At 37.1% G+C, this 24,790-nt stretch overlaps 1 protein-coding gene across 6 annotated transcripts in view; it reads right to left on the minus strand.

Moving 5' to 3' along the window:
* Positions 1-1,959: 1,959 nt before the first annotated feature.
* LOC116166065 (neurofibromin) overlaps positions 1,960-24,790 on the minus strand; it is a 45,642-nt gene continuing 22,811 nt past the window's right edge. For 4 of the 6 annotated variants that reach the window (XM_031480893.1, XM_031480892.1, XM_031480891.1 and 1 more), the window contains 10 exons: positions 23,036-23,174; positions 22,165-22,982; positions 21,823-22,120; positions 20,875-21,774; positions 18,899-19,157; positions 18,607-18,848; positions 18,182-18,373; positions 17,390-17,592; positions 17,151-17,337; positions 1,960-6,906 (listed from right to left, as the gene is read on the minus strand). In XM_031480893.1, the coding sequence (XP_031336753.1) occupies positions 6,580-6,906; positions 17,151-17,337; positions 17,390-17,592; positions 18,182-18,373; positions 18,607-18,848; positions 18,899-19,157; positions 20,875-21,774; positions 21,823-22,120; positions 22,165-22,982; positions 23,036-23,174 (3,565 nt within the window). In that variant the 3' untranslated portion in view covers positions 1,960-6,579. Of the gene's footprint in view, positions 6,907-17,150; positions 17,338-17,389; positions 17,593-17,850; positions 17,938-18,181; positions 18,374-18,606; positions 18,849-18,898; positions 19,158-20,874; positions 21,775-21,822; positions 22,121-22,164; positions 22,983-23,035; positions 23,175-24,790 lie in introns of all 6 variants that reach the window. The other 2 variants (XM_031480894.1, XM_031480897.1) reach the window with 2 other exon arrangements.

The raw sequence follows: 24,790 nt of genomic DNA on the forward strand, positions 1-24,790 counted from the left end.
CTCAATCAAAAGTTATAACCTAGAAACCAATTTCGAAAGAAAATTCAAAGGGCTGTAACTTTTGAACTGTTTGAAATTATGGATTCTACAGGCCACGTTCTATAACAAAAATTTTTTCCCGGGTCTCCCTGTAACTGGGCCCAAGCCTGTTGAAGGCCCAGAACAAGAGAAGGATAATAAATAAATCCCGCCTAAATGAAATTCTAACAAAAGGTTCATATTATAACCCAGCTAGCTGTAGCCTCAGACGAGAGGATGGTTCCTACACGGTTAACTTCTCAGAGACAACTGAGATACTAAGAGACGCCCATTTCCCGAAGCCACCCCAGCACCATACCCCAACTGGCCGGTAGGTAGCCCCCTTCATTCCCATGGAAAATGACTAGGCGGTTGCCAGTCAGGTGGTGGATGAGGCGAGGGTGACCTGCGCGGTGAAATCGTTCTAAGCATACAAATCACTAACATATAGCCCAATCAATTTGATGTCTTTTTAAGACACTTTAAAAAGACTGTGCGATAGCTATATAAGGGATGCGCATAACATACTCCCCAGGAAGATCTACAGGGTCAGCCCTGCACTGCGTCGTAGGGCTGATTGAGAGCAAAAAGTACTGTGAGAGGATGTCCCCAAGGTGGAGTGCTATCGCCACTTCTATGGAAATTAACTGTAAACAACCTCCCGTCCTGTCGCCTCAATGACAGTGGCTACTACACGCTAGGGTATGCGGATTATAATCCACCCCTAAATTGGCACCCCAATTTGTGCGCTCCTGGTTTACGCGAAAGTCAAAATTTTCCGTTGGTATTCAGACAGTCCTTGGGAATCACCGCTACATCTTGTACCCAAGAAACGCACGAAGTAGGTACCACACCTTGAAGATCTCTCTCAGGAATTGGCAGGACAAATCATTTTCCACCATCGACCTGGTGAAGGCGTACTACCAGATGCCAGTCACGGGAGAAGACCTTCCCAAGACAGCTATCACAACAAGATTGTTCGAATTTCCATTGTGATGTTCGCATCTAAGGACAGAGAAGGAGCACACCGAGCACCTACAAAAACTGTTCTAATAGCAACTGAACGATAACAGAATGGTAATAAACGTAGATCAATGTCACGTCAGGAAGAAAGAGATGGGAGTTCTTAGGCTACCGAGTATTCAGCCAAGGAACACGCCCAAGCCATATTACTACTACTATTAGCGACAGTTAATCAAAAACGCCGCAGAAACCCAGGCACCGCTGCACGAACTGCTGAAATGAAAAATTCGAGGAAACCAACCACTACAGTGGACGACAGGAAGCATTCAAGCAATCCAAAGAGAAAATTGCAAATGCAACCATGCAAGGGCGTGCGATCACGCAAACACAATTTTTAGAAATTTTTTTATACAGAATCACTGACCCCATCTTCGGTACTTCCTACCTTCAAAGCGTCACTTTTCAGTACCTTCAGTACCAATGGCGAAAAAAATAATTTTCACAGGTAACAAATTTATTAAATTGCATTTGAGGTGCAAATAAGATGGTTATAAATTTTTTTTTATACAAATAGCTGTAATACAATTTAATTAGATTCTAATTAGTTATGTTACCAGTAATGAAATTTAGCGTATCCAAATATCATTTTTGGAAAATTCTAAAATGGTTAGTACAAGAAACATTACTGGTACCACGAAATGTTTAAAAAATTGAAGTATTAGGTGAGCATACTTACACTTTATACGACAAAATAAAATTAATATCGCACTAGCTACAATTATTTTTGGATAAACAAAATCACAGAATAATAATGCTCAGCCACTTAAAAATTCAAGAATTTGTACATTGAATTACATTCCACGATATGTGAATTATTTAAAATAATTTTTATAAGAAAGGCAACTAAGTGGAAATCATGGTGTTACTAGTTACTACCTTATAGTTATTAAGACGAAGCGTAAAAAAGTGAATACTGAGTTCGATTCAGTTGTTTTAATATAGTAAAATTGTACGGTCAATTACAGTCGCTGTTACTGGCAAGTGAAGTAACAGAATTTACACATAAAACCAAATTAAGGAAAATATACACTACGTAATAAATACATTCTCAAATGGGACTTTAGAAAACAATTTGCCGGTGTAAACCAACTGTACTGCATTTAAAGGAAAGTTATAGGCACATGTATTCTAACAACAATTTCACCCATTTGAGAATGCCTGTAAGTAATTATTTTGTTAAAATCCAGCCTTGTAACATTCATAATTTGTGCAACTAATTTAAATTTGAATATTGCTTAATTAATATAGTACAATTTCTCTATGGAATCTCTTACCATGTTATATACAATCATAATTCTAACATTAATTAATGTAAACTAAGACGATATACAATGTTACACTTATGTAGAATTTCATTAAGAAGGCTTGCTACTAATAAACAAATAGCAGATAGCAATATCGCTGTTTTACATACATTATATATAAAGCGTAAAGAGCTTTAGAATTAAACGCACTATATCTGGCTGTTGCGCACGAAGCAGTTTTTAAATGCATTTGCAGAGCTTACACCTTATTTTGATGATAGCAACAAAGGCCAAATTGGCAAACACAGCTTTGGTACATTCCTATAAATTAAACCCTTTTTGGCCCACGAAAACCAGGCAACTAGATTTGAACGAAGTGAGTATGCACCATACAGACCCTTCCCTCATAGTACAGCCCACTTTAAATCAGAATACTGAAGGAATTTTGACTGCTAGTATAAGCTTGAAGAATTCTGTAATATATTGCATACATCAGCCGCGACTTGTGAAGTTGTTTCAAACCTGAGCTCTGGTTAAATATTGCTGTGTAGTGGAATGTAGCAACGTAGTTTCGGTGTTCCTTCTTGTGAGGTATATGTTTCTTACTTAAACTTTTGTAAGTTGCTGCCCGTAATAAGACGTATTCCGATGGGCTAGTACAGATACGACTAACAAAAGGTAAACTTGGTGCATTGTTTTTTCGTTGTGGTGTTAACATCTTGCAATATTTGTTTATTTTTGAGCAAAAGTAGACCAGAGATATAATGTAATATTTGACTATAAAAAGATAACGCTAACAAAATTTCAAGAAGAATAAATTACTATTACTATGTACAACATTAGTAGCAGAATTCATAGAAAATAGCACCTTCATCTTTAGAGAAACATTTTAATACACAAAACTTAATAATTAATAACGGCATCTTTAGTCATAAAATTGTACTTTAAAGAAAGGCCATCACAGATTAATATTATAATTTCTAAATGCTAGACACTATTGGCCATGTTTTCGACAGGACAATAAAAGCAAGAAAATATGCTACTGTTACCTGCACAACAGATGGGTAGAATGGACATAATGGAAGGTCATATGCAGCAAAAATTGTGGTTACCACTAGCTAACTCCCGAAGGTGTAATTGGCAAGATATGCGCACAGTAGGCAAAGGCGTGGCAAATATAAAGGAACACAACATAAAATATTTACATAGAAGCAATTGCTGCGGACACTCGGACACAATCGTATACCTTCTTCTAAAACACAATGGTTATGTATCCTAAGCATAAAAAGTAGATCGCTGCTAGCAAACTAACAAGTAAAACCGACAATCTGTCTCAATAACTGTTTAAAGTAAGATACAGAGTTACCTTTCAACCCATACATTTACTACAATAGTATTGGGTTGTCAAATAAGACTTTTAGGTACTGCATAAATGACCTTGGTTTACAGTTTCTAGAGTCTGTAAGAAAAAGTAAGCAAAAAACGGTAAAATAATGTGTGTTTGATGTATTACTCACGATAGGACACTCTCAAGAATTGTTGCTTCAGCGGTTTTCTTTGGAATCTTTAAATACAAAACGTGTTTGCAGCAGCATAAAACTTCTGTATGGCATCAGAACCAATCATGCTGACTATCCTACCCTTGCAACTTTTTCATTTATCATGTATTTCTTACTTTTTTTACCATAATTACTTACACAAACTTTATTTAATATTGGTCTTGTACGGGATACTTTGTATGTGTACAGGGTGGTCCAAGTTGGATACCTATTCTTACGGAAACGCTCTTTATTTTAAGAAATAAAAAATGGACCTAGGTGTCCGGAGCTTAAGGAGAAAATCACTGGCGCAAACAGAATTCAGCTATGTCTAATCGTTTGGCCGCTAAGGGGCGTTTCTCAAATTTGGTCGATTTCTTTAATGCCCGATAACTTTCTTATTATTAAAGATAATTGAGTTTGGCAAAATCTTTCTTAGAGCACTTTTTTATGTAGAATCCATCGCGATTCACAGTTTTTATACAAGGTGTTTGGTTTCTCATATACGACCCTAAACTACATATTTTCATATAGACTTTTTGAAAAGAGCGTAAAATTTCCTAAATGTTGATGTAGTAGTTTGTACTGTTATATTTATATTAAATATTCTTTGCAACATTGATTTTGTTTAAAATGATAATTTCTTGGTTATTTGGTAATTTTTATTCGTTCCAAATATTTTTAAAACATAACACACAAAACACAAAGGGTGTGAAAACTCATGTGAATAAAACAAATAAATAATATAATATATAAATAAATAATGCAGGTAATCAAGAAATTGTCGTTTTAAACAATCCTGCTATCTTTTGTTCGCCATGAAAACCCAGATGCCTGCAATAAAAATATTTTATTGTATAAAATGCAATATTAGAAATAATATTTAATATAAATATAATGAGTGATACATCCAAATTTAGGAAATTTTGCGCCCTTTTCAAAAACTCCAATAGGATGGTCCATGAAACGCGGCCTAGCGACCAAACGATCACAGATAGCTGAATTCTGTTTGCGCCAGTGATTTTCTCTTTAAAATTGGGCTCCAGACACCTTAAAGCCTACTTTTTTCTTAAAGTAAAGGGCGTTTCCATAAGAAATTTCCAACTTGGACCACCCTGTACATTGCTATGACCACCAAACTTAACCATGCATCTATTTTGTCTTTAGTAATTTACTTACCTTATACGCAAAACATTAGGCCAACTTGAAAGGCTCCTCCAATTAAAAAATGAAAGTATTTTCGGAGAAGGTTTATCTTTTTTCCAAGGAAATCAGACAGGGTGTCCCAGAGAGTGGAATTGTCTGGTTATCCGTTATTCTTCAAGATAGTTACATGGAAGATGTTTGCAGTTTTATTTACTAATTTACGATTATTGAGATTGAGTGTCTAAACAAAATTCAAGATGGACTCTCTTGTGTTTAATGGGCTCCATATTGGCGAGACAACTTAATAATCAGCTATTCTTCATCATTTAAAAAAAAGAGTAGGAAACACTTTTCAGCCATCTAAAAATTCGTGCCAATTAATAAAAAAGCTCAGAAAGAGTAAAAAATCACGTCTTAGTCCATTTTGAGCAAGACCAGTTTTTAGTGCTGATCCTCCTTCTCAATTAGAAATCTTAACCATTGCCGCAGTGCTATGTTCCACTACGCAAGAATCTGTGAACGTTTTATGCTTAGTTTACTTAACCACTTCTCCAAAAGTCATCTAACTCATATGACTCGCTGACTCACTTGCAACGAGCGTTATTTTCTACAGCTGCCATTTTTCAAGATATTGTTTCCAAAGTGTCAGCAATACAAATAAATAATTCAATTCACACGAGTAACTGCACAGATTGGGAAACGTATAAAAAATCAAAAAATGAGGACCAAAACCTACCATATTGTGATTTTTGTTGATGAATTTAAGAGAGAAAGAAGTCTTGTAATCATAATTTGAGATCAGCACAAGACTAGGGCAACAGTCCTGTTTTAAAAGACTCAGTTCAATTTCTCATACCTGCTCCATGTACAAAAATTTTTTGATGTTCCAAGAAAAAGCAACATCCTGGCAATTTGTGAAACTATATATTTTCCTATCATTGAGAGATTTCCCAGTTTTGGCTGGAAAGAACACGTCGAAGACTAGTTTCACCTAATTAAAAATGTAGTAAGACAGAACGTCTCCAGATGACTGTGATCAGACTTAAGACCTAACGTTCTTAAAAATGCAGATATGTTTCACTTGCCCTAAATAATTGATGCGGAATCTGGCACAACTTATAAATGTATACTTTGTATATTCATAGTGGATTTATGTACACATACACTCTGCACTCTTTCGCACACTATAAACACTTAGCGCATACACACCCCAGACTTACACTTAAAAACAGAAGTTGTGGCATTTGCAAGGCATAATTCATTGAATGGTTTTACATCTCCCTACCTGATAATACGAAAAAATGAGCAGTACAAATAGTAAAGCATTTTTTAGCGGACAATGTACAATTGGTGTCTTCAATGTTTAGAAACATTTAAAAATGTGATCCCCGACAATGAGATCGAACATGTTTGTAAAGACCCAAAATGCAAATGCGTACCCTGTAATGCAAAAATGTGGTCCTTTACAATCCTGCTCCCCCCACATCACTCACTAATACCAATCTCGGCAACTGGTGCTCTCCCCCATTAACCTACACATTTAAATTCTTAATTTATAAAATACATATTTTGGCAAAGACAATGAGATCTAAAAAGGAAAACTATTAATCTTACGGTATATGAATCGGTGATCCGTCCGAATGTAACGGAGGTTTCGCTTTTAGGCTTCGCTGCTTACTAAACGAAGACCGGCCTAACGTCGTCGCCGTACCTCCCTCCAAGTCTCGCGTCTCGAAACGATCCTTTTCGGTCGGCGAACCCATCGTCAGGCTCGAGAGGCTCGACGACAGGTTCATATTTGAACTTACGCTTAACATCGACGAATACTGCTGCATCTCTCCGTTCTCTCCTTCGGATTCTTCGACGGGAAGGCACGTTTCTACCATTGCTTCTAAGCAATTCACAAATAATTCACTGCTTTCTGCCGTATTGTTATACTAAAATAGGAGAAGTATGTCTTAGTATTTGATACAATCAATTTAGACAATGAGAGATGGAGGTAAATCGAAGTAATTACAAAAATAAAACTAGAAATGTCATCCATCCCCCTTCTCTCTCTTCTCGCGCGCCTTCAATTAAAATGAAACTTAATTGAATTGAAAGTTTAAAAAGGACAAAATTCATTTAGAGTGTAAGCTGTATGTTTCCCGAGAGGTGGCACCCTACCAGGCGCGTCCCCAGGTGGCGGATAGGGGAACCACCTAAGCGAATGAGCGTGATCACATTTTTTTTAATTCTTAAAAAATGCGCTAAAAATGTACAGTAAAATTTCCGCGGTTTATCAATTATGAATTATACTTTTTTCACATGCAAAATTTAGAGACTTTAGAGACCAAATATGAAAAATAGAGACTTTTAGAGACCAGCATTGAAAAAAGAGACCAATGTCTAAAAAAGAAACCATTTGCGAACCTTGCGATTGCAGGCACAGACTAGGAAGCTTTTTAATAAAGCAAAAAACACAGGGGAATCGAGTTCATACCAAACTACACACACCAAATACAAGAAGACCATAAGGAACGCAACACGTGACTCATGGAGGAGGTACTGCGGGGAAATTGAACAAATTCCAGAAGGTGCCAGATTCCAAAGAGAAAGGAACAGAGGGTAGAATCGGTTCTTTAAAAAGAATTGCTGTGTCATCGGATAAGACCGCCGACTGGGTGAGCATTTGGAGGGCTAGTAGCAGTAGACTGACTAGCGTTCTCGAATGACCTACCTCGAAGCGAAACCAGGCGTGTTTTCTGCTACCCTCTAAAAGCTATATTCTCCTGGTAGCCATAGCGTCTGAATAGACGGTATCCTTGTTAGCTCCGTGGTGGGTGGGGAGCTGGGAGGACGAAATTTCACGTGTCTGACATGGATACTGACAAAAAAACCAATAAACAGAGGGAGCGTCCCAAGATAACCCTCAAACTCTGTTGCAGGTCACCGAACCTCAACACACCAAACCATGAAAGCGCATCTCTGGCGCGGAACAAAAGAGGACGCCATGCTTCCCAAACGGATCAACAGACTCAGACGCAGGCTCCTAGAGCTAACTCCCGTCAAGCGGGAAAATGAGTATACAGGGAGGAAAAGAGGCAGAGATCGGATAACTCGACACCGACCCAACCGCCGACGAAGAAGCACAGCCCCAACCAAAGGCGAGTGTCAGTAAGGCTGGAGCACCGCTCAAAGTAGCGATCACAGATACCATTAACCCTCAGCTGGTGTCTATTCCACACAGCCGTGAAGGATGACCCTCAAGGGAGGCTGATAGTTTTCGGCATTGAGGAAAAAGACCAAGGTAACCTAATCGCCAGGGGGGAGAGGGAGGCTCAGTTATGGGTTTTCCTCTCTAAAAGTGAGGGTTAGTAACCCTGCCAAACATAATACGGTGGGGAGTACGTCAGTACAACCACCACAACAACACCAGCAGCTGCTACAGGGGCAACTGCAAGAAGCTACAGAACCATCACCGCCCAGGCTGCCAAGACAACCTGTGATCCAGCGTCAGCAACTCACACGGGTCGGTTTTGAACTGGGAGGAGTTTGCGAATATTTAGGCGCTGCTGGAGTCTGATTCTAACAACACCGGATAATCAATACACAGCTACTGTCTACATACATAATTATGAAAGAGAATTTTAAACAAATAAATCTGCAACACTGTAGGGCGGCTGCTGTGACATTAGGCAGACGCCTCACTGTAAAGCAGAACAAGAACCCAGGGTTGTTAATTCGAGGGTTTCTGCTATTGGGGGCACAAAAGGAACCGTTTTCTTTGATACACGGCAAGAAAAACCTAGAACATGTATTAATGTTCCTAGCCAATCTGTGTCACAGTGGTATCACGACTATATACAGTTAAACTGTGACATACATAGTAAAGCTCAAGCACCTACCTCTCAGTAATGAGATGGCAGCACTGATAAAACACTTACAAAAACAATAAACACCTCATTATAAGGTGTGGTTCAAATGCTCACCATACTACATAGGGGAGCACTAACGTCAACCCTAGGGGTAAATCATTACTTGAATTTCTGACAAGTACTAATCTAGAGATTCTCAATCAGGACGACCACGTGACTACCCCAAGCCAGACTATGATTGATCACAGTCTGGCATCATCGAGTACCCTGACCACATAAAAAACTGGCAAGTCACTCCAGAAGCGACTATGTCAGATCATAGAATAATTTCATTTAAAATTAACTGTCAGTGAGCCGTCCAAGGGGGTTACGGAAACCCAACCTAACTTACTCCAAAAATGGTTTCGAAAATCAAATGCAACCCTCAACTAAAAAAGTTGTTAACTACAGATAAACATGATACTTAACCTAATTGTATTTCGAATCATTTGCAGTGGTGAAAAATATTCCGATACACACTACCCCACAACCTAATTGACATGTTAACACTTGGTTATGGTCCCTACAAGTTACAACACTCCTGTGGCGCAGTTTGCTTGCTTTTTTTTTAATTGACAGCGTTAAGCGATTTTTTGTGCCATGATAGTTGTTGTGGTTAAGTTGTACCCAGAGCTGGGCAGTATTCGATTTTCTAAATACTTTTTAGTATTCAAATCCTGTAAAGTATTCAAATACTTTGTAATTAAATACTTTTATGGAAGCAGTATTTGTTTTTGTCACTCAAATACTTTCACAATATTTAGTATTCGAATACTTCGCAAAGTATTTGGATACTTTGTAAAGTATTCGAATACTTCGCAAGATATTTGAATACTTTGAGAAGTATTCGAATACTTCGCATAGTATTTGAATACTTAACCTTCCTTTTTTACCAAAAATCGACTACTCCAAAATTTCTCGGGAAAACACTTTTTCTTATTAATTTTGGTGCGTAGAATCCAAAACAATTCGTACTTTTTCGATCAGACTTCTCAATCAAAAGTTATAGACTAGAAACCCATTTCGAAAGAAAATTCAAAGGGCTGTAACTTTTGAACTAGTAGCCCAATCTTGGAACTGTTTGAAATTATGGATTCTACAGGCCACATTCTATAAGAAAATTTTTGTTCCGGGTCGATCTGAGACAATTTTTTTTTTCGGGCCTCAAAAAAAGGCACCTTCCTTTTTTACCAAAAATCGACTGCACCAAATTTCTCGGGAAAACACTTTTTTTCCAGCCTCAAAAAAAGGCAGTACTTTTAAGTTATTCAAATATTTGAGAACCATTTAGAAATGTTTAGGTAAAGTTTCCATTGTCACAAAATCAAATATAAAAATCCGATACATCTGAATACCGAACTCGATAGTCTACGTAACTTAAAAACAATAGGGACCTTTCTTATATCCTTAAAACCATGTGTACCAATTTTCAAAGCGATCGCACGTTTCTAAACAAGTTATTATGCAAACGGATGGTCAAAAATGGATCTGTTCCAAAATCGCTAGGATTAATTTCAGAAAGGCGTACGTATCATGTGCACGACGTACGATCGCTTTGAAAACTGGTACAAGTATTCTTAAGGATATAACTGGTATAAGAAAGGTCCTGGTAGGTACTTCCTATATAATAATATAATAATAATAATACGCTTTTACTCCCCTTAAATTTGTATATAACAATAGAAATATAAAAAAAGCTAACCCCATACAAAGTATAACTTTAAGACTCTTATCTAGTATACTATCATTGAATAATAAATCTGAATAGAAAGACAACGCAATGCTTTTTGAAGGGTCCACTTTAACGGAGTTTCTCCGTAGGTTGCCCTCTGGGACAAACTCCGCTTATTAAAAGTAACTAAATTTTAATCGAGGTTTTATACCACCTACTCAACTGAATCAAAGTGATTAGATTTCTTTAGATGACGCTACTTTCGCGTACTTATCTCGTAGACTGCGTGGGAGTTATAACAGCAGGTGAAGATCGTATTGCAATATTATCTCTGTATTTACAAATTTATGCTTACGTAATACATGTTATTATTTGCACACCTCTTAGGAAATGACGTCAAAGTTATCAACTTACAAGTAAATCTTGATTCCAACGATCTTACCTTATGTAGACTTTGAGATCGAAATTAAACTTTACTATTATTGTACCTATAGACAATGTTTTGGGATATTTCAGAATATGCAATATACTGTCAGTCAGTTGTGCGAGCATTTACAGATATTGTTTAATTGCTGTTTCCGTATATAAATGCACAAATAACATGTTTTTGAGACAAAATTTGGAATTAAGTACTACTTTAAACAACAACTTTAAAATTCAAATGAGAGAAGTGCAATATAATCTATTATGATGTGAAATGAAAGGTTTTTTAAATCGAATCGGCTTCATGAAAGAAATTGTATTGCACTTTTACGAAACGAAGACTCGAAAACGCCATGCCGGCACGTTTGCTTCTAAACCTTTTTCTACGTCTCTCTTGTAACATATTTTTGATATTTTTTAAATATTAATAATTACGGCACCTGAAAATACCATAAATATCAAGTACTTCTACAATTATTTATGCAAAATTCGAGTATTAAATCAAAAATCTGTTACAATAGAGGCATAGATGTGTCCTTTATCTTTACATCGGCACCTAACAACACGGTATAGAATCCAATTTACTCAAAATGTTATACTAAGTCCCACACCTAGACACGCTATTCGACCCATATAATTTCTATTGAAGCGCTTTCCTAGTCGTATGCAGAGAACGGCCTCTTAAGTTCTCGAGTTTACGGATCGAATAAGAAATTTCAAAGCTATTATGAATTTCCATAGCAAGAGAAAAGACGCAGTCGTCAATCGCATTCAATGGAATGACCGTCAAAAAATAAATCAAGAGAACATACATTTATCATAGGGTCCGTTCACTTAGCCCCCCATTAGCCTAAAAATGAACCAATTTTTTTATGTATTGTGCCTCAATTATGCATTTATGCGCACCGTTTGTGCTTTTTTGGTTTTGCAGATAATCGAAAAAATCAAATGGGGGCTAAGTGAACGCTTAGCCCTCCCAAAAATTAAACTTTTTGATAGTTCATCGACGGTATTGCGTAGTACTTCGATTGTGTTTAATCGTGCTTTCATACTCATCGTTTGTGCCTTTTTGGTTTCGGAGATAATAGGAAAAATCAAATGGGGGCTAAGCCTGGGGCTAAGTGAACGCTTAGGTCTCATCAAAAGAAACTGATTTGTACAAACTATAGCTTTTCCGGGCGAGTCATTTTCGAGATCAGAGGGTGGGGGGGTGGAACTGGTTTTATCCTTCATCATGATACTCTAATGAAAAGAGTCTCAACGAAAGGAATTAATTTCTACCAACCATAGCCCTCCTCCTCAACCTCTTATCGTGATCAGGTATATTCCCTTATACCTCAAGATCGGATTGTCGGAAGAGGGTACTCACACGAACTTATAAATTAAGATGGACTGCTGATCAAACAGTTGCATAGAGGTAGAAATGGCCCTAGCATGGGCGCCGCCATGATTTGCACATTCTAGTTATTTTCTAGGGGAATTTTCCTAGTGCTCAAGTTTTGAGACTATTGCAGCCTTGGAAAATGACATGTGTCACAGTAATTTATTTAGAAAATGTGAGGTTAATGTTGGGTTAATGCTTGTTTATTAGTTGATTTGAATTTCGCGCCATGTGAGTGCACATCATGGCGGCCCCCATGTAGGTGTCATTTGTCAATTCAGCATTAACAGTCCATCTTAATTTATAAGTTCGTGGTACTCACAAAGGGCGATTGAGACGTCTGCAAGAAATATATCAATTAGTGATGTCAAAACAAAAGCTATTTCGGTTAAAAAAATGCGCTTTATCTGTACAAGAGTTGTGCACAATTTATACTTGTTTATACTTTTTCAGATTATGTCTTTCATACTGCAGCTTATGACCATACCTTGTGTTGTATTGATGATTAACGTTCAGACGATTGAAAATATCTGAATTCATCTTAACAAAAACTAAAACTTCTAATATATATATAGACATGGAAAGGTAAGGATGTCATTTAAAGTTGGTTATACAGGGTGAAAATTGGGTGAAGAGGGCCGAGGGGTTCAAGATAAGCACTTTTTTTTCAAATAAACCGAGGGTCAAACGTGTTTCGTTTGGGAGTCACCCCCAAAGAAGTGGTGAAATTTGGAGTTCTTTAATTTTTTTCTCAGCAATCCCAGAGTTACTTTTGTGTTGTCTTATTGGAAGAAAGGGCAGCAACAAACTGCTCAACGCAAACTATATTAATTGGCACACAAACATAATTATTAATATTATAGAAAACATATAAGTAAACAAGCGACAGCACTATTGCCGTATACCGCGCGGTCGCTGCCGTTCTCCGTGACGTGTCCTTTCATTCTTCAATCGCTTCCCTAATAGTCTGGATGCCAAACTGGGATTTTTGGCTTAACCTGGAAGTGAGGTACGGTGAAGGTTTTTTGACGGTTTTTTGTTCGTAAGGATGTCTACTTTGAGAATGCCACCTTGGCACCCTTGAGCATTTTGAGAAATTCAAGATGGCGGCCAAAAAAATACAAAAATTAAAGTTTTAAAAAATATGGGCATATAGCACATCGATTTTAGGGTTTTTAAGCCTTCTGAATTTAAATTTTTAGTTAAAAATATTTTTGGGGGCGTTTTGGCGGGTTGGGGTGGTGTTTTTAAGGGGTTGGTTTTTATATTTTTTCAATATTAACTTGTCGTACATCGATTTATATGTTTTTATGGATAAGGATCCCGAATTCCATATCAAAATGGAGGTACGGCAAGTTATTCAATGTTAAAAAAGTAGAACGACGCCGACAGACGGCCCGAAAATAACATAAAACGCACGGTACGCCTCGCCCGCGCTGCACGACATCATTTTAATAAAAAGATAATAATTATAACAAGTGCAATACGTCTTTTTATAGGTTTCTTGGGGTGGAGATTACAATTTTGATGTCAAAGTATGATTTTTGAATAAATCCTAGAAAGATATACAAGATAGCGTCAAAATTATTATCTTTTTATTAAAATGATGTCGTGCAGCGCGGGCGAGGCGTACCGCGCGTTTTATGTTATTTTCGGGCCGTCTGTCGGCGTCGTTCTACTTTTTTAACATTGAATAACTTGCTGTACCTCCATTTTGATATGGAATTCGGGATCCTTATCCATAAAAAACATATAAATCGATGTACGACACGTTAATATTGAAAAAATATAAAAACCCACCCCTTAAAAACACCCCCCACTCCTCCAAAACGCCCCAAAAACATTTTTAACTAAAAATTTAAATTCAGAAAACTTCAAAACTCTAAAATCGATGTGCTACATGCCCATATTTTTAAAAAATTTAATTTTTGTATTTTTTGCAGACATTCTTGGGCGGATTCTTAAAATAGACCTACTTAGTGACCTAAAACCGCAAAAAAATTTTCACCGTACCTGAAACGTTTTTAATTAGGTTTTCGAGTATGCCCTTTCCGATTTTGAAAAAAATTTTCAAAATTCCTATCACGGAAGGGCGCACCCCTGCTTCGACGAAATTTGGTGCCTGGGGGTTTTTGAACATAAAAATCACGAATCTGGAATTAGTTTTTGAAAATTCGAAAAAAAAGTTCCACTGCAATTCTTGGCCGGACAACGAAAATGGAGAGAATTCCACGAAATTGGTTGTGTACATACTGGATGAGTTAAGGAACAAAAGTTTAAAATAACTTTTCAAACAAAAGTTATAGGTACTCGTTTGGAGAATGGGCCTTGGGGTTACAAAGTGTCTCTCGCCTACTACTATAGTGAATGATCTAATTTCGTATGTAGTTAGTTGAAAATGTCACAAATAACAAAAAAATAACGATTTAAGTTGCCCCCATTTGATTTGTCCTATTATCTCCAAAACCAAAAAGGCACAAACGGTGCGCATAAATGCACTATTGAGCACAAATGATTATTGAGGCACAATACGTAAAAAAAATTAGTTCATTTTTGGCTAAGTGAACGGACCCTTTATCATATTATCATAGCATATTGTTGTCTAATTATCTTGTATCCAATAATTGACTTTTTACGTTCTGCAACAACGCTGTTATTATTATTGAATTAAGAACTTGTTAAAAAATTAAGTCGGATATTCATCTGAAAACTATATTTAGACGATCGTTGTATCAAAGGTATCCAGTTACCGACGTGCGTAAGTTTATCAATGGCATGATGTCACCGTAGTCAAAACATTCTCTCTCACCTCTCTACTCATGTTGAAGTGAGTATCTCGGCTATATTGTATGAATTAAAAAATGTTGAAGAGTTTCCTTTAATCACGTTTTGTTACTTGCCGTACGATACCAGCACATTCTAGATAATGAATACTGGCCACCTTTTCTCCTATCTCACTGACCTTCTATTCAGATTTATTATTCAATGGTAGTATTAAGCCTTTTATCTAGTATACTATTTTAAATTTCTAATGTATTTGAGTGACAAGTATTTGAATACTTTTCAATGTATCTGTATCTAGTATTCGCTTGTGCTGGATGTAAAAGTATTTAGTATTCAAATACCTTTGATTTGTGTAAAGTATTCACTATTTAGTATTCAAATACTTTTTGAAAGTATTCTGCCCAGCTGTTGGAAATAGGTAAATTAAAGTTCGTTCAATTCCGTTTTTCCCTCCTTCTCAAAAAGCGTCACGGGAAGATACCGAAACAAGGGAGTGAGTGCGGTACCGCCGAGAATGAAACAACTAAAATTACCGGTAAGTGACGCTGTCCCACTGTACCATTAATAACGAACGAACGGGAAAATTTGGATACAAACATAAAATTGGTAGCAGAGCGTGGTTTCTTAGCTTGAAACGGATTTTGGGGAATAACGAATAATTATACGATATATGAATAACGATTGATTTGATTTAATTGATTGTAAATTGCAACGAAAGAATTGAGGTTTGTTAGTTCATATCCCAATTCTTAATTCTAATTATTATTGTGTACAATCTTTTAGAATTCGTATATCTACAACTCCCTTTGAACGAAACGTATGTTATCTAGCTATATAGTTCAGGTGTGGCATCGGCTAGGTATTCACGATCCAGAACGAATAATTTGCAGTTATCGATAATTTTACATAGGTATTTCATTTATACTAAGTATAAGGCAAATGGCTTCGCCTAGCGAAGAAGATAAGGCTCTATTTATGAAATATACGGGTTACAAGGAGCGTTTGTGGCGCAAATTGCAAGACTGTTTTGCATTAACAAAACAATTACCTCAAAGTTTAGCGCAATTTAAGGTGAGGGTTAAAGAAATTCATAAAGTACGCGATGATTTCACGGCGGTTTTGGACAAATTATTTCTACTATCTAATAAACATAAAGAATTCAATACTGATGTCGTTCAATTAGAATCCATCTTTGATGGTATTTATTATGAAATATTAGTATTCGCTGGTGAATATAGTAGACCGTTAGGTGATACTCAACCCTCGGTATCTATTACGACACCTGTGAAGAAAGAATTATCATTACGGGATATAAATTTAATGAAGTTCGATGGTAGTCCTGAAAAATTCCCCGCATTTAGGGCAATGTATGATGCAATGGTCCATAATATGTCATATTCGGATGTCGAAAAATTCACTATATTAATTAATCATTTGGATAGTACGGCATTAAAGTTTGCACAAACCGTGCGCTTTTCACCCGAGAATTATATGGTAGTTTACAACCAAATGGTACAGCGTTACACCAATAAACGTGTCATTGTCAATCATTATTTGAGAACTTTTCAAAGTAAGTTAATGCTTTTGAAAGTATTCGAATACATTCTAAAGTATTTGAATACTTATTTTTTTAAGTATTTGAATACTTTTCAATGTATCTGTATCTAGTATTCGCTTGTGCTGGATGTAAAAGTATTTAGTATTCAAATACCTTTGATTTGTGTAAAGTATTCACTATTTAGTATTCAAATACTTTTTGAAAGTATTCTGCCCAGCTTTGGTTGTACCCCAATTTTCCCACAAGATAACGAAAAAACAAAGGTACTAGTAAAACGTTGGGTACTTAGACTGTCCAGAAGGAGCGAATTTGTCGCGAAACGTCGCACCCGAATAATTCATACACGCGTTGGCGAGGTACTAGGCGACAATACTTCGCGCCCATACGAATGGCGCGAATTTAAAGTGGTACGCGCGAGAGAATCGCGGCGAATTCGCTACTTCTGGACAAGGTCTTATCAACAATACCTTGTTAAATGGTCCCGCAAATCTCCAAAGGCCACCGAATCCACAACTCTGTAAGTAATGTAATTGCTGCTGACTGGTGTCTTCACAAGCGATCATATTTTGTACTATACTTCTAACTGCACTTAAAATCATTTGATCATGACAAGTTGAGAGAACATTATTAATTTTAACATCCAATAAATTATATCTGCAATAAATCAATAGAATTAAATCGTACCCGCCAACGGCTTATTATTTACATAACAGGAAATACTTTAGGAAATACTACCGCTCCTTCCGCTAAATATTGATACAAAATTCGAGTTTCGCCTTCGTCTGTACTGTACTTGACTAAAGTCGCCATCACCGTAGAAACTAAAGCTTGCGTGGAAAAATCTGTGAGGACCTCTGGATCTAATAGTATATTATTCTCATTGCTAACCGATACTCGCGTGCTTCGATTCTGAAATGATGGATCGGTAAAACACAATTTTAGAGTATACATTGATTCGTATAAATCAAAACATGCTAAATAAACTATGTAATTAACGTAATCGTGCATAGCGCAGACAAGCAAATGCATGTAGGAAAGATTTAGAATATTATGATTATAAAACGCAATTTTGACGAAGCCTAACTCAATTCCAACATTCAATAACTTGGTGCTGTGAACAAGCCTTACTTGTGTAATAATTCTAACGGGATATGGCATATAAGTTACCTTACTATCTGAGTCATCAACAGATTTTTGTTCTTTGGTGGTTGGCACCGAAAATGAGCGTTGTGTTTTGAAGAGGACGCGTGCGCTCTGAATGGTGGCCACCCCAACAGCAGGCAGGCAGGCAGGCAATACAAGCAGCAAGAATTAGTACAATTAATGCTGCACAAGTTAAGTCATTTGTACTTGGGCCAGCTCATTCAAGAGAACATACCACAGAAGCAACCGATACTTATTTCTTTTTTTTTCTTATGAAAATACAACTAATTTGCAAAAAGATAAGCATAACTATAAGAGATTGATAAAATAGAGTTAATGTTGCACGTAGTCTTACTTTGGCGGGAATCACGGGCGGACTATGTGCTTCAGTGTTTATGACATTTGGGGACGTGTGTTGCTGGACCGGCACAGAGCTAGAACGCTGAGTTCGATACAGAGGCCGGGTCAGGCCGCCATTAACCTGAGGTCCCGGACTCTGGGTTAAGTCTAGGCTTCGCCAGCCCTTATTAGCTGTCGCGTTTTCGACCTGCTTAGTTAGGATTTAGTTATTATTCTTTATGAAAAACGCATTTGCTATAATAATGTAAGTAAATGATTAAACAACACACAAGTCATACGATTTGGTGCATATCAATGATATTTCCACAAACAAATTGATATGAATAAAATGCAACTCAAATTTATAAATAAATACCAGTTGTATTATCACTCAATAAATACTACACGTACCACAAATGCAATTCAAAGTAAAATAAGTACCTGATGAGGCGGTGGCTGTTTATGCTTCGCTTGCGCTATTGCCGATTGATCCAGCAAGTCCCAAGATTTCTGCCTTCTGTTTACTCCACTGCTTGATGAGACTGTTGTGGAGTGGTGTTGTTTTAAAACGTTTAATCCATCCGATATAAAATTATCTGGAGTTATAGAGTCACATGAATAACGAGGTAGGCTGTGTTTAACATGGCACCTGCTTCTTACTTCTTCCGATACTCCAACTAGAGCTGAGTGTAAAACGTTTTAATTATCAGTCACGACAACAAACTTTTACAACCTGTTAGGTACGCGACACTATCAGGAGTTACTTCAAACTTGTCCCTTTTGTGTGACTTTGCCACGATCGCCAACAACATTATTAGTACTCTCGAGGTCCTCGACATTGTAGTCGGTGATGGATGTCTATAACCTTTTAACAAATGGCCAACAAGAGCGAAATGGAAATTCGCCTTGAAACTCAATCCTACGGCATGATCCAACTGTTTGAAGTGCCACTCCAAAGGCTCTCGAGTAGACATCATCACTTGTTCTAATGTCTACAAAAACAAAAACACCTTGTAAAGGTTGTAAAAAAGTACCCACTTTACCAATAGGGACCAAAATTTAAGCTCATTTGGTTCAAGTGTTTGGAAGAAGAGAGAACACTGAACATCCGAAGATACGTATGTGACACCTAAAAGTGCACGAGGTTTATCTGGCCATTGGGATAAGAACATTTGTTATCGCATTACGTAAGGCGAAATTGAATTAGTTTTAAGATAAGCACAGCTATCGCCGATAAGAAAACCACGATGTGCAGTTTATTTCGAAGCTGGCGTTAGTTAAATTTAGTTCTGGTTGGCAAATTCTTAAGGTGGAAGAGAGGAGATCTTTTAAATACGAGAACATAACGAAAAACGAGGCTTGTGATTATGGACGTTTGAAATGTAGCTTTTGCCGTATATCGGCGGCTTTTTTCGGTGGTGGTCCAACAGAATTAGTGCACGTTTTACACTGTTTCGGGTAGTGAGACTCTTGTATGTTAGTTAGTAGTATTGAAGAAAGTTGATCGATTGAATTAATAGAGTTCTCAAAAAATTTACTGTGAGCCCCAAAACAAAATTACAATCAAATCAGTAGACCAAAGAAGGTTGTTCAGCTCCGAAGAAAGCCCTCATTTATTTATTTTATTTATTATCCCTCTCTTGTTCTGGGCCCTCAACAGGCTTGCGCCCAATTACAAAGTGACCAGCATAATGCTTTTTAAAGCATGTTGAAATCAGTTGGTAAAGTAATGACATCATTTTCTGGAATGTAAAGGGGCTCCTTATGATTGAATACCTTGCAAAGTGCCATAAATAGTAAATATTATACTCACCTTTTGACAAAATTAAGTCACAAAATTCAAGAATTAAAATTTATTCATAAAAAAAATAATTTTCCATCACGACATTGCACAAGCCCACACTAGCGCCCTTACCATTTCTAAAATTCAAGAACTCAAGCGCGAGTTGCTTCCGCATTAGACGACCCAATTATCATCGCGCCCTATCACACCTTAGGTCAGCGAGTATTTAGTTCTTAGTGCGCCTGAATATCGCAAAATTTTTACGACCAGATTTATTGGATTATTGAAAAAGTGTAAGCAATTAAGATCCCATTATTTAATTGTATGTCGAAGGTTCTAAATTCCGTTCTTTCAGCAATGTTTTAATCTCTTTTATGTTTAGAGAAATAAATTTTTGTCTTTGTCAATTACTTAACTGTGTTTAATCCAACCCAAAGTGCGACCCAGATAGAGTTTTCATGTCAGATTTTTCTCTTCGTGCCCAAGACTGGTGTTAAAATTTGTTTAGTTAATTCTTTGGAATTGTCGGGAGTTGATCGAGCCTAGTGTCTTTCAAATTAATAAAATAAGGATTTTTCTTTATAGTGAAAGCCGGCCGTGTACAAGAAAAAAGTCTAACTTTCTAAGTTTAAAGGTTGATTTGTTATGAGCTAGCTGGACAGATGATTTGCAGATGACTTAGTTACCGTTTGCCATTGCACACAGCAATATATGGAATGTTCAATAAATTTAGATACTCATAGCAACATTCTTAGCATATTTTTACAAAGAGTTCTCAACAGGTAATCGGCAAGGCAAGAAAACACTAGCAATAGAAGAAAAACGAATTGCTGCCTAAAGAAATGGTTCCCTCCCCTCCACAAACATTGATTTCTTTTATAGCAGCACCAGAGTGGTTCAGGGTATTCAAAACCATAGATACTTACTCTGTCATCAAAAGTTCCCTGAGCGTCCAGCGTGTGCAAATTTTGTTCCAAAAGAGCCAACCCAGCTGCATAAAGCGACGCCTCATCTAACTGCAATACAGAAGTGGCAACCCAAAAAAGAGCTTTATGAATTGGCGATTCCGACCTTAGCAGTGGCTGAAGTCTGGTCAAACACATCACTAACGCTTCAATCAAGACAATATCATTAAAACTCTCAAGAGCTTTCACCAACACTCGTAACAACTGCTTCATATCGTGATCCGATATACTTTTACTTATACATCCGAACACAATCAGAGCTCTCGGTTGCAGTGCAGGATTAAAACAAAACGCGAAGCTTTTAGCTAGCGCAGTCCAACTATTTAACCAATCACATTCGGGTATATCGCGCATGCAAGCTTCCATAATTTCCAGCAGTGCGTCTGTGATAACTTCAAGAGATGCCAAAGATAATCTTTCTCGGTCCGAAGTAGGTCCAGAAAAGCTTCTCTCCGTACTCAGCCATCGTTCATTGGGATGGCGATAACTTGAACGAAATGCGGTAACGGCAGCTGATTTTACTTTACTTATGCCGAATAATAAATAAAACTTAGGAAGCGAAAACTCGTCCAAAGATAAGCGTAATATCCTCTGAATTTCTTCTGAAAATGACGGTTTGGTGCACGTACATAGGGAATGAATGATATTTATGACTAATCCGTGAGTGGAAGCACGCATACTAAGTGAGCCCGAGCAAACGAGGAATGTAACTGTATGAAACAGATAGGGTAGATGTCGGACGACATCCAAACAATTATTAAATGATAACATAAGAAGGTATCTTGCTAAAATTGCGATGTCATCCCACATCATGTGTTGTTCAAGAAGCGGGGTGGGTGATTGACAAGTTTTGTCCACAACCTGCAAGACAATTACAATTGCCTGTTACAATCTGCATGAAACCCTTACCTTACAAAGTCGACCAATAACCTTTTTGGCAACTAGCTGTACATTCGCGGAGGCCAATGCCACAGCAGTATCCGCCATTATTTCCACCATCGAAGAACCCAGACCAGCTGAAACCGATTTGTGTATGAAGTTATCCAACACCATATCTATTAGCTCGGGAACCTGTCCGATTGAGCCCCAAATTTTGGCTTGAATAGAAGGATACATTTCCACTTCTTCGATCGTTAGCAAAATAAGCTTTTCTAAAATTTGGGACACTTGCTTGTGTCTTTTGCTTTCATCGGATGGTTTTACAAACCTGAAACGCTTACTCAAAAATTGGCGTCATCGCACTGTACGTACCGAACTAAATTCCCCAGCCACGGTGTCATGTATTCTAAGCATAAATGCTTCAACTCAATACTAGAGACTCGAAAACCCTGTATGCACTCCTCTAAGAATTCCAAAGTGAGATGGGGTTCGTTTGTAGCCAACTTTTCGGATATCGACTTAATGAATATTGTGTTGTTGGATGGTATACATAAACCTGAGGTTTCCAATAGTTGACCTTCAATTTTTAGATCGAATGTGGCAGTCAATGCACAAAGTTGATTATATGCAGCGGTACGAAGATTTGGATCAGACGAACCTAGATTAAGTAGCGCCATATTTAGTAAAGTTCCTGGAACATCTTTCGGTCTTATTTTCTGGTGAACTGTTACGGAATCCTGAAAGAAATTATTGCAGCCTCCAAATGCAATATATATACGACTTACCGGTTGGCTCAGCTCCCACCGGTTTCTTATATGAATTATTGCCTGCACTATTGCATCACAGTCGTTGTGTATAAAACTAAGTGGTCCACTTTCGTTTGCGATTGTGAGTGTAAACTGATTGTCATCCACTAGACATACCTCTTCAATTTCGGAAGCATAGTAAACATCATTTAATAGTACAGAATGTGAGAGCACTTTTGTTTTTTCAGACGAAGTTATCTGTATAGCGGTTGGTCCTACTTTAATTGCAACCTTAGTGTCTTTGTGTGACAACTTTAGCGCGTTATTAAACACTTTCAAATCCTCATCCAAACTTAACGTAGCACCAGGAAGTTTCTGTTGATCAATATCAATAACGTCGTTCAATTTTGCGGCCGAATCGATGAAAATCAATTTCCTGATGCCCTATAAATTAAATCGAATGTAATTTCACGTCCACCATTCAGAACCAAATTGACCTTTAGAGGAGCAAGCAGCCGATCATGATATTTCGTATATTCCCGTACCCAACTGCTACAGTTGTAAACGTAAGTGGCGTGTATGTTTTCGTACGCGACTTCCGGTAATACGTAAAACCATTTGTTCAGGAACTCGGTCCTTGAAAGTTTTTATGCTAATACTATATGAAACATGAGCAAATCTAGCGATAAAGCGTCACTGAATTTAGCCCCGCCCTAACTGGAACGATTCCAGGAAGGTAGTTTGGTAAACACTATGCTCCAAAGCCCCAGTATTCATTTTTAACAAGACGGAGTCGATCTCGAAGGGGAAAACGCAAAAGGCTGTTTGTGGAACTATCACCGCATTTTTATTAGCAATCGCCGTTTATTATTGTGTTATAATTGTGTAATTTTTTTTGCTTGATTGCTAGGAGAATGTAGTAAGTAGTTAGAGTTGTTTTAAGTGTCCTTAGAATATTCTAAATGGCGATAAAAGTGAAAAGAAATTTCATTCGGCTCAAAAAAGCACCAATACATACATAGTTTCAATCTCATTGTATAGGTTGGTAATGCTTTGCATTTTAAAAATCCGCTAGAGTGAGCATATTTCGCACAAATACCTCAAAAAATGATATAAGAAAATTGACTATGGCGCATGCGCAGTACGATTTTTGGCACTTTCATTTTATTTACTTTTATTTAGAAGAACCTACCATAAAAACTTCGATCAAATTGCTCAACATAAAAGTTTATTGGGCATGCGCAGTACAATTTTTGGCTCGCCCATTTTGTTTGCTTAAATTATAAGCCTTATAATATGTATATAATCTATACAAAGTGACTTTTTTGGAAAATTTTGATACAAATCGTCGTCTCCGTGTCTGCACTCGATATTTTACAATTGATTATTTGCTATCATTAACAAATTAATGCGACTTTTAGCTAACATCAAGGTTTGAGGCCCCCAAAAGGTCGCTTAGGGACCTCATATTTTTGCATTAACTTTATCTCGTAGTTTAACGTCGATTTTAGCAAAAAACAGAAATCGGGGTTTTCATATCGATTCTGATTTAAAGCAGTTACGACTGTACTGTCATAATGGTCAGCATCTATTACAGAGGTGGTCTCTAAAGTAATCGTTGAGTAACAAAAAGTTCAAAAAATTTCACTGGCAAGTGCCCATGTTGCGGCCATTTCGGTTAATTGTTTTATTTTTACTTTGGTGTCGTTTTGAGTATACGCTTTTGAAATTTTTTATAGCACAGAAGTGGCATGAGATAGTATCAAAAAAAAGCGATGCTTTTTGACAATTTTTTCTTCGGTTTTTGCAAGGTATGGCTGGAAAGTTTAACAATTTCGATTTTTTTCCTATAACTTTTTAAGTAGGTATGTTTCGAATTTTTTCACCTGTAAAAAATGTTTTGCATTGTCTTCCCAAACAACTCTTGGTCCTGATGACGTAAAGAATTTATCTGATCATTGCGGTCATTTCTCCCATTCATTTTCAATTGGTTTTTGTTCTTTAATTGCTTCTGGCGGCGATCAGGTGCAAATTCAGTCTTTTTTAATAATGATACAGTATTAGTATTACATTAGTTGGCTTATCATGAGATAAAGTCAAAGTGGAAATTTTTGAATGCGTGGGAAGACCTTAAAACCATCTGTGATTGGTAGTACAAAAACATTAACCAATACAAAATTTACACGCCATTTTGAAGAAAATTCGCCATTTGTGGATGTGAAACATTTACTCATTTAAAATTGAAAAATTTA

Source organism: Photinus pyralis, unplaced genomic scaffold (genome assembly GCF_008802855.1).
Source record: "Photinus pyralis isolate 1611_PpyrPB1 unplaced genomic scaffold, Ppyr1.3 Ppyr1.4_LG3a, whole genome shotgun sequence".
Lineage (NCBI taxonomy): Eukaryota > Metazoa > Arthropoda > Insecta > Coleoptera > Lampyridae > Photinus > Photinus pyralis.